The sequence below is a fragment of the Lolium rigidum genome, chromosome 2, assembly GCF_022539505.1.
Source record: "Lolium rigidum isolate FL_2022 chromosome 2, APGP_CSIRO_Lrig_0.1, whole genome shotgun sequence".
Classification (NCBI taxonomy): domain Eukaryota; kingdom Viridiplantae; phylum Streptophyta; class Magnoliopsida; order Poales; family Poaceae; genus Lolium; species Lolium rigidum.
In genome coordinates, this window is record NC_061509.1 from 196,636,078 (window position 1) to 196,646,535 (window position 10,458).

Sequence of the window (10,458 nt, forward strand, 5' to 3'; positions counted from 1 at the left end):
TCCACTAGCAATAAAGATCTAGCGGGACGTAGGCCTTTTACTCTCCGGAGGGCGCGAACACGGGTAAAACCCTTGCGTCTCTTGCACCTCGACCCGTAGATGGCGATGTTCCCTTCCCCTCGCATCAATGAAGTGCTACCCCCTGTAGCATCTGCCGTGGCCACATCCACGACACCAAACGAGTCGGAGATGCTTCTAACGTAGAAGTAGTAACGTATGCGTATTCTTATTACGTATTCTTCCATTGCTGTTAGTCTAAACACGGCACCACGCGACATCGTTCCTAACAACCAATTCGATGCATTTCCGGAGTGATCATTTATTGGACGCTAACTGCATATGCTGTGACAGCCCATTGATTGACATCCTAGGCGTTACCGTCGCCTCATCTGATCATCTCGCACAATGCTGGATCCAGCTATCCTCGTCGCGTCCAACAACCAGCTCCGTCTAGAAGCCACAAAGCAGCCTCCACCCAGGCTGCCAACGAGCTCATCATCCCTTTCGAACCGAACGCCGGTCCCGCTTCGCCCCCAACACGATAGCCCCCAAATTTCCCCCACCTCCCCTTCCGTTCCGTCCCACACTTCCCCAAGAAGGAACCAACAAATTCCCTCCGTCCCCATCATCTCACACTTCATCAGTGGCGAGTCCAGTCCAGGCAAGTCGTCGCCGCGCCTCCTCGGTGACCCAGCGACAACGGTTACTGCGCGCGCGACCACCGCTGTCAGACCAGACCAGAGCAGTTACCTACTCCACTCCTCCTCTCGCTAATCCCCGATACTAATCTCCCTCTTCCACTCCAAATCCCCTAACCCCGTCGCTGTCCCCGCGCGGATCGCCGATCGCCGCCATGTCCTCTTCCTCCTCCTCCCACTCCCCCTCCCCGTGCGCCGACAGCCGGAACCCTAGCCCCCACCCGCCCCCGCCGGCGGGGCTCCGGCCGGGCCCGTCCCCTTCCAGGCGGCGCTGCCACGACGTCTTCTGGCTCGTCCTCTTCCTCCTCCACCTGCTCCTCTTCGGCGGCATCCTCGCCCTCGCCGGCCTCAACCGCTTCCGCATAGCCGACCGCTTCAACATCACCCCGTACCTCCAGCACGGCCACCCCAACACCACCAGCACCGCCGCCGCCCCGCCCGCCGCGGGCGCGCCGGAGCCCGCCACGCCGGGGCCGGTGGTCACCGTGTCCAAGCACAAGGCGCAGCCGTCCGAGCTCACCGAGACGTACTGGAAGTACTACGGCGCGGCCGGCGGCGTGGGCGCGGCGCTCGCGTGGGCGTGGCTGGCCGCGGCGGCCGGCAAGAGGGACGGCGGCCGGGTGGTGATGCGCGCCGCCGTGCACAGCCTCACCGCCTACCTCGCCGTCGTCAGCGTACTCTGTTTCTGGGGGAAGCACTTCTTCTGGGGCGTCGCGCTCGCCGTCGGCGCCGCGCTGCACTTCCTCTACGTCATGTCCGTCATTGACAGGTACAGAGCCAACCCCTCAACTGCAGTTCGGAATTGTTGGGTTTCTGGATTTTGACACTTTCGCTGCTGCACTCAACTTGGAATCTAGTGGGTGAGGATGTGACGCCAACATCGAAAAACAAAAGTACTGAATTTCTTCGAATTGTTCATGAGAATTTTGTGAGGCGATCGATGCATGTCTGTTCCCATGCCCCCTCGCAAACAGTTGGGCCTTGTCTGTTGCATTCCTCCACTCCACTCTGTGCACGCCAAGTCCAGTGGTTTCTTTCAGAGTCAATGTGATTTCAACTCAAAATTCAAAGTAAATTTCTTAGAATTGTGTGCCATCGATCATGATAGTTATATGCATGTCTGTTCTCACGCCCCCTTGGTACCTTGCCATCTAGGTCTTAAAACTTGCATACAAACTCAAACTGTGTGGATTGTGAAGCCAAAAACTTTCAATCATGGTGCAACATGATATTGGGTTTTACCTTTTAGGCTGTAAACAGTAGCAGAGTGAGATGAAGCCACAAAGTTGGCATTTAGTGTCTGCAAAATGTAGCCAAATGAATTACGTAGTTTTCTGCAGTGGCTTGTGTGTACGGTGTACCTAATCAGGGTGCTCCATACGTGGGATCAATGTAGGCTGCAACTTCTTTTTTCTATTAATAGTGCAGAGCAACAGACACGTTTTAGGTTCACCTAAGAATGCTACAATTATTTGTCCAAATTTTAGTTGGAGGGCCTTGTTCGGTTTCAAAAACCAGATAATTCTACTGTAAATTTCCAGTTAAATCATGTATGCCATACTTGGGTCAGGATATTGCTCTTTTTTCTATAATCATGTCTTGCTTTGGAGGCAGATATCAGTTGATCTTGGTTGAGGAACAAAACATTACACCTTAATGTTTTGGATGGCTGCTACCCCAAAGTTCTGCTGGGTGATAATCTTACACCTGTATTTGATAACAATATGGGGCCTTCGTTAATTTCTAAGCACTAGATCAATCTTAGTTTAGTCTCAGAATTATTGCTGTGTTACATGATGTTCTGTCCATTTTGTTATATTGATAACAATATGGGGCCTTCGTTAATTTCTAAGCACTAGATCAATCTTAGTTTAGTCTCAGAATTATTGCTGTGTTACATGATGTTCTGTCCATTCGCCAGTATTATTAATTGCATGATTGATGCTTTAATTATGTGGCAAAAAAAAGGGACTTTGTTATCCTCATCAAGTTGTTCAAAACTGCATATTTGCTTATTTTTTAGCAGTAACTGGGTAAATTTTTGCTAGGTTTCCGTTCACAATGCTAGTTCTTCAGAAGGCAGTAAGGATGGTATGGGAACTTCCTGATGTGATGAGAGTAGCATATGCATTTGTACTGGTAATGCTTTGTTGGATGGCATTATGGTCCTTTGGAGTTTCTGGTATTGTTGCTATGGAGATACCTAATCGTGGGCAATGGTGGCTTGTTTTGGTGAGGGCAAGTTGTTGTCATAAGTCTATTTTGGATTTCAATGTTTTGTTGTTTTAAGGTATTTTATAATAATTGTCCTGCAATTTGCAGGCACTATCAGTCAGTTTATTTTGGATGGGAGCTATCCTTAGTAATACAGTCCATGTCATAGTATCTGGGATGGTGTTCCTTGTTCTCATTCATGGTGGACAGGCAGCTGCATCGATGCCCCCAAAACCACTTCGAAAGTCACTTCAGTATGCTGTAACAACTTCATTTGGAAGCATTTGCTATGGATCACTCTTTACAGCTGCCATTAGGACTCTACGCTGGGAGGTCTGTGACTTACTGGCTATAGTTGCCTGGTGCGAAATTTCAATTATTACCTTCATTCCTTTTGATATAGTTGACTCTCATTTATTTACTCATTTTTTCCTCTATTTATATTTAATTTCAGATCCGAGGGATTCGTTCTAAAATTGGTAACAATGAATGTCTGCTGTGCTGTGTTGATTTTTTCTTTCATATTGTGGAGACGCTTGTTCGTTTCTTCAACAAATATGCATACGTGCAGGTCAGTGGTTCTCAGGATGCATAAGATAAATATGAAAGTGTCCTCGTTCTCTGTGTTTTGCTGTTTTGCTATGTATAGTTTTTTCTCGTTTCGTCAAACTAAGTTTTTTTTACTACTATTATCAATCAAAGTTCCAACGGGTACCTGAATTCTTGTATATGAAGTGAAACAAATCACTGATTCTTTTGAATTGGGTAAACTTGGTAAACTAAAATTATTTGTGTCCTCGTCCTACTGGTTATTGATATCAAGTTGTTGGTCATTATCTGAAAAAGGTTTCTGGCATACAGCATTACCCACATGTATCACACTGCTTTTCACTTTCAGATAGCTGTCAACGGACAGAGTTTCAATCGTTCAGCTAGGGATGCTTGGGAGCTGTTCCAGTCAACTGGCGTTGAAGCACTTATTGCTTATGATTGTTCTGGTGCTGTTCTTCTGATGTGCACAATATTAGGTGGGTTAATTACAGGAACTTGTACGGGTGTTTGGACATACTACACACAAAGTGATAAAGCCATTATTGTTGGCTCCACCTCTATGCTGATTGGCATGATACTGGTAAGTGCTTACATGTGTATAAAGTTTTCACAGAAATACTTCAGAAATAGAAACCGCTTCTGCATTCATGTGTTCCTTCTTGCACTAGAAACTCATAGATGTTGCTAGGAGCTGCATAGCAGAACTTTCTGACTAACTTTCTTAGATATTTCCAGTTAAATATGTTTTGCAGAGTTTATTCAGGACTAGTTGTAAGAAAAAAGATATTATACAGAACTGAGAGCTGCATTGTTTTGCAGGTTGGCCTGACTGTTGTGGTTGTTGAAAGCGCAGTTACATCAATATACATATGCTATGCTGAGGACCCCCTTTTAATTCAGAGATGGGATCCTGAATTTTTTGAACAAATGTCAGAGACACTACACCAGCGACTGCAGTACCGAAGCTCCCGAGTCCGCCAAATACTGAACGGTCGTCTTGATCATTTGCCAAGTACATCAAGTATTTGAATAGCTTGTCTGATATGTCATTTTCGTTAATCCGTTGAAAGCGCAGCAGCCATTTCCAGAACAAGAAGTTTTGGATCCTTCTGCCATCAAAATATAGACCAAGGAAGGTTTTTCCGCCAATGAAATATAGAGAATGAAGCGCCCCAGCAATTTTGAGGCCTTCAAAAGCAACTGTCCCAATCAAATAGTAGTATGTTCATAGTTCATTGAGTTACTGCGGGGAGTATGTTCATAGGTGTGTAGAATTCCAATGCCAGCTTTTGTTTATCAGGGCACTGTGTGTGTGCAGCATTTAGGGGGGGGGGAGGGGAATGAGAGAAAAACAGAACTGTAACCCGTTTCATACCTCGGGTTTTATATGAGGTGGGCGATCGTGTTGCCCTTAGAGTAATCTCTAGCAGAATCTGCTTCTGCGCCGAATCTGTAAGGTTTGCGGTTTCGGTTGAAAAAAAGATCCGACTAGACATCACAAATTCGTGCAAACTACAATTTTTTTTGCAGGGTCAGCATATTCGGCCTCCCAATATGTACAAACACAGATTCTTGGGGCGAACCAAATTCGAACTGCATCCCGAACTAACCGTTGGCGATGGAGTTGCCGGAATCCACTCCAAATCCGGCAAAATTGGCAGGCCTCAAGGGCATCGGGCGCATGGCCGAAGCAGGCCACATGCAGCCAAGGCCGGAGCAGGGGCGGGGCAGGCTCGCGTTTATCTGGCTCGGTTGGGAAGAAGACGGGAAAATAGAAGGAAAGAAAAAGATAAATCTGACATGTGGACCTTTTGATTAGAATATTCCTGAATATATTGTTTTTAGTGTTTCTTTTGCGGGTCTATCCTGAGTGACACATTTTCGAACAACAAGACTTGTTTGGCCTGTACTCGGGATTTTGCAGGCTGCAGGTCTGCTTGAGATGCTCTTACCCATAAATGGAAAGGCTTCATCCTCGCCAAGATAATGTGTCAGCTTCGCCCTCTCTACTGATTTCTATTACCCCCTCCGTTCATAAAATAGATGTCTTATATTTATTAAAAATTTAAAAACATCTATTTATGCATAAAGGTCATATAATATATGTATGTAAAGACCAACAAAATTATAAAATTCTAGAATGAGACATATCGATGATTTTCAATTTTCCAATCTAGATAACTGAAATGAAAGTCAATGGCATAAATTTTTAACTGAAGGCATGTCCGAAACATCAACTGTTGTGATATGTAGGGAGTAGACTGGACAAATTGAATTTGAATATGTACGACTAGCAACAGATGAATAATGCGACGTCCCAACGGATCAGATGGTCAGATAGATGCTTGGTCAAGCAGGATGTGATTGGAGCAAGAGATGAAGACGAGGATCGAGCCGGCATGAGGGTGAAACGCTGGCGGAGGGGAGGAGGCGGAAGGATCGAGCTACATGACGGAGATCTTTGTCCAATTACACCACCTCGCAATGCAGTTGGATCTCAACAATTTGAATGCTGAAGTGATCAGTGCCTGACCCGATCGCGACTGATTCAAACTAAACCTTGCCCCGTCGTACCGGGCGGCCGGCCGACGACTTGACCCCGGCCGACTGAGATGGTGCCATCGGTCAGTCCATCATCCATCACGCATTCACGGCACGAAGTGGACTCTCGCCCCCACCCCCGCCCCGGTTTCAACCCTTTGTCCGTCTTTAGTCATGACGCCTCGCCTAGATCTCTAGATCTTCGATTTTTTTTAAAGAAACATATAGTACAAATACATATACTTACATACACGCGCATACACTCATCCATATAAATACATACGCACACCTTATCTCGAGCACCTCCTGAAGACTGAGCCAGCGGGCACAAAATGTGTTCGTTTTTATTCGTACGAGTTGGATTGCAAATACAAAATCGGCCGCACCGACTTCCTTGTTCGTTTGGGTCAACAACAGACCCAACGGTCCGAAACGTATTTTCTTCCATAAGTTTCATTTATATAACTTAATTTACATAGGTAAAAAGAGAAAAAAGAAAATTACAAAATATATTAAAAACATGCCTCCAAACCCTAGACTACCAGTTGGGAGCCTGCCCCGTTGGAGGGAATGTCGGTGGAGGCAAAGGGGGAGGGACCGCTGGAGATCATCGTCCCGGGCTACTGAAGATAATCGTCGGTGTTATCCCGAGTTTCCTTGCCTGGGACATCATCGCCGACGAAGACGTCCTCTTCGGGCATTGGCGGCTCGTCCGCAACTCCATCTTTTCATGTCATACACGGTAGGAGGGCCCCGACGAATTCGTCGTCATCGAGGAACCCGGAGAGGTGCCTTGGATCAAACTCAATGTGGCCAAACGTGTCCCACGAAGGCGAGTTCATGCCGAATGCAGGGTCGACGAGCAGATCCGAAGGCGGAAGGGCGCTTTGTTGATTGATCTCCTGGTGTCGAATGGACAAGTTTGGTATGTTTTTGTCGGGCCGCTGGAGATGCCTCAACTGGGTCAAGATTGGGTACCCTCCACCATTTTTAGTTAAAAGATGAACTAATTTTTTTAAGATAGCATCATTATTTTAGTTTATGTTTTGCCAAAAAAAAAAAAGGTGCCCAATGTTGAGCCACTTGCATCTATACTGAAAAGTCGAGTTTGTTGGAAAATCAGGCGGCACTCGTGGTCTCGTGTTGTCATGCCAACCGGTCCACGTAAACCAGGAAGTGACGCGGGATCCACGCTTCGGGTTGGCACTTGGCAGACTAGACAGTTATCATCGCGTGGCGTGTTGCGTCGTCTAGATATGGCCACCGCTGATAAATACAGCGGTGCGCGGGGCAGTTCCCCTCTATTTCTTGTCCCGTTCCGGCGTACAAAGACACCGGTTCCACGCGCGTCGCCTGCCGGACCACCGGAGCCATGTACCCGAAGCCGGACGACGCGGCCGCCCTGTACCCGAGGCAGGAGTCCGCCCCGGCGACGGGCATCCCGATGAGCAGCACGGGCCGCTCCGGCGGCGTCGGGCCGAACGCGCCCAACGCGTACTACCACCAGCAGGCGGCGCCGACGGCGGCCGCGTTCGCGATGCAGGCGCCGCCGCTGGCGGCGTGGTCGACGGGCCTGTGCGACTGCTTCGACGACTGCAGCAACTGCTGCGTGACGTGCATGTGCCCGTGCATCACGTTCGGGCAGGTGGCGGAGATCATCGACCGGGGCTCGACGTCGTGCGGCGCCAGCGGCGCGCTCTACGCGCTCATCATGCTGCTCACCGGCTGCCAGTGCGTCTACTCCTGCTTCTACCGCGCCAAGATGCGCGCGCAGTACGGCCTGCAGGAGGCGCCCTGCGCCGACTGCTGCATCCACTGGTGCTGCGAGCCATGCGCGCTCTGCCAGGAGTACCGCGAGCTCAAGAAGAGGGGATTCGACATGAACCTCGGTAAGATCAGACACCTACCGTACCACCGCCCCTTTCATCTCCATGGCTGTATCCTAGGAGTAGTATATCTTTGTGCTAACTAGGGTTGGCGTTGGTTGATCGATCTTTCCAGGATGGCACGCCAACATGGAGAGGCAGGGGCGCTCCCCGGCGACCATGCCACCCCTTATGCACCCAGGGATGACCCGTTGATCCATCACTATATGCTGTCCAACGGCGACGCTGTGAATCGGAAGTAATTTCACTACAAAATCCAGTGTCCAACTTTAGGAATTACCGCTTTATTTATTAATAATGCGTGATCAATCTAGCAACGTACTGTTTGAACTTGTTGCTCATATGCATGCTTTGCAAAACTGTAGCTCGGCCGATTGATAAATATCCATAGTCGTCCGAAGAAAACTGTCTCGAATTCTTCGGATTCACCATTGTTGCGTCCTCACAGCTATAGCCGTGGGCTGAAATTGAATGTGTGATGTGTCTACTACTTCCTAGCGGATGTTTATTATAGAAAAACAGGGATGGAATCCTCGGTTCCATTGATAGATCAACGAAACCTGGCCAAGCAGGTCTGGTGGGCATAAACCCTCGCGTCCAAGGCGTAATCAAGCTGTGAAGCAAAATCTTACAACATCATTTTACCCAAGATAGGAAACTACAACATCATCGCATCTTCGAAACCAAGCAAACACTATCCATAGTATTCTGAACAAATATCCATAGTCGTCCCAAAAATTCTACTACAAAAAATGTTCGTGTCTTGTGTATTATATTTTGCATCAACAATGGTTTTCCAAAGTTTCCCATCATTTTTGGAATACCTTTTTAACAAGAAACCTAGCAAGCAAAGATTAACATTTGTTAAGTTTGAAACACATACCGTTGCCTTCATAATGATAGTGCCATGAGGGGATGCTCACGATTTAGAGTTAGTAATGGAACTAGATGATAAGATGTTCGGGGCGGTGTAACTCAGAGGTTTATCTATGTTCACGTCTTCTCGGTGGAGGATTGCTACATCATGCTAGAATTGACTATATAAGCACAAAGTATAGATTACAATGATGTGTTCTGCGTATTGAGTCATTTTCTAAATGCTTCCTCTAGGTTGGCATATAAAGGCGCTAAAACCTAGGGTTTGATGGAGGTAAAGACCTAACCGATTATGGAATCCTAGTCTATGTCAGTAAATACATACCGTAACTTATATTACAAGTATTTCTTCTTTCTGAACCTTTTGGAATCCAGCTTGGACCTTCCTTGGTTGGCTCGACCTCTATCTTCTAGCAACTGGGCCACCCGACTACCTTGAAAACTTCACCATCCAAGTGGGTCACCCAGAGCCTGCTAGATTAAGCCCCTATCGTGATATACCCTATTCGACATAACCCCGACAGTAGCCCTGGAACACTTTTAGATTTGCACAGTCTTGATGAAGGACTTTAAGATGATCATCCACCTTGCTTTGTCTTAGTCAGCAAAATAGTCTTGAAGGGTTCAAAGATGTCTTGATTTGAAACTTTTCCCTTGTAGCAAAAAAGCTGGTCGACAATCGGTCATATTTTTCTCCGCGAAGATACTAGCCGACTGAACAAGAATGACGTCTACATGAATATTTTCATATCATTACGGCTGATCGGTTGATGCGACACTTCACTGCCTCGGCCGCACCTTTGTATCAGGATGGAGCGATATCCTGCGACTTTCTGGTAGCACGGCTATGTATACAAATCAACACATTTATTGTATTATGATATGATTTTAAACATATCAATCACATTCCTTTTCTGCCAACGAGAGGTTGGTACAAATATGTGGCTTGATGTTCCCCTCTCTCACTTCTTACTTCTCCATTTCCATCTTCCCTTTCCGCATGCATGAGAAAACCCTTGCCGCTGCCACTCACCGTGTTGCCAACTTAGCGTCACCGCCTCCAGCATAGGTCAATCCCATTCCACGACACTCTCACCGTCAAGACCCTTGCCCAAATACATGGAGGACGAGCGCATCAAGATGCCTCTCGCGAGCTGATGGCGCGTGAGATACACGTCTGTTGGGAACCCCAAGAGGAAGGTGTGATGCGTACAGCAACAAGTTTTCCCTCAGTAAGAAACCAAGGTTATCGAACCAGTAGGAGATGAAGGCCACGTGAAGGTTGTTGGCGGAGGAGTGTAGTGCGGCGCAACACCAGGGATTCCGGCACCAACGTGGAACCTGCACAACACCAAATACTTTGCCCCAACTTAACAGTGAGGTTGTCAATCTCACCGGCTTGCTGTAAACAAAAGATTAAACGTATGGTGTGGAGAATGATGTTTGTTTGCGAAGAACAACAGAGAACAGAGTTTGCAGTAGATTGTATTTCAGATGTAAAAGAATGGACCGGGGTCCACAGTTCACTAGTGGTGTCTCTCCAATAAGAAATAGCATGTTGGGTGAACAAATTACAGTTGGGCAACTGACAAATAAAGAGGGCATAACAATGCACAAACATATCATGATGACTACTATGAGATTTAATTATGGCATTACGACAAAGTACATAGACCGCTATCCAGCATGCA

At 47.2% G+C, this 10,458-nt stretch overlaps 2 protein-coding genes across 2 annotated transcripts; both read left to right on the top strand.

The window, feature by feature from the left end:
- Nucleotides 1–853: 853 nt before the first annotated feature.
- LOC124690444 (CTL-like protein DDB_G0274487) lies at nucleotides 854–4,884 on the top strand. Its single transcript, XM_047223832.1, has 6 exons — nucleotides 854–1,467; nucleotides 2,747–2,930; nucleotides 3,021–3,245; nucleotides 3,367–3,483; nucleotides 3,811–4,044; nucleotides 4,284–4,884. The coding sequence occupies exons 1-6, from the start codon at nucleotides 854–856 to the stop codon at nucleotides 4,491–4,493; spliced, it is 1,584 nt and encodes a 527-aa protein (XP_047079788.1). The 3' UTR covers nucleotides 4,494–4,884.
- A 2,418-nt stretch (nucleotides 4,885–7,302) lies between these two features.
- Nucleotides 7,303–8,289, top strand: LOC124687931 (cell number regulator 2-like). The gene is made up of 2 exons (XM_047221658.1): nucleotides 7,303–7,894; nucleotides 8,007–8,289. Exons 1-2 carry the CDS (start codon nucleotides 7,378–7,380, stop codon nucleotides 8,084–8,086), a joined length of 597 nt encoding a protein of 198 aa, XP_047077614.1. The 5' UTR covers nucleotides 7,303–7,377; the 3' UTR covers nucleotides 8,087–8,289.
- Nucleotides 8,290–10,458: the final 2,169 nt, after the last annotated feature.

What these genes read in the sequence shown, in the direction of transcription:
- LOC124690444 (XM_047223832.1), top strand. Translation starts at nt 854, where the DNA reads ATGTCCTCTTCCTCCTCCTCCCACTCCCCCTCCCCGTGCGCCGACAGC. An exon ending in GGCAATGGTGGCTTGTTTTG is followed by an intron (nt 2,931 to 3,020) that starts GTGAGGGCAAGT and finishes TGCAATTTGCAG; the next exon opens with GCACTATCAGTCAGTTTATT. An exon ending in ACAAATATGCATACGTGCAG is followed by an intron (nt 3,484 to 3,810) that starts GTCAGTGGTTCT and finishes TTTCACTTTCAG; the next exon opens with ATAGCTGTCAACGGACAGAG.
- LOC124687931 (XM_047221658.1), top strand. Translation starts at nt 7,378, where the DNA reads ATGTACCCGAAGCCGGACGACGCGGCCGCCCTGTACCCGAGGCAGGAG. An exon ending in GGGATTCGACATGAACCTCG is followed by an intron (nt 7,895 to 8,006) that starts GTAAGATCAGAC and finishes CGATCTTTCCAG; the next exon opens with GATGGCACGCCAACATGGAG.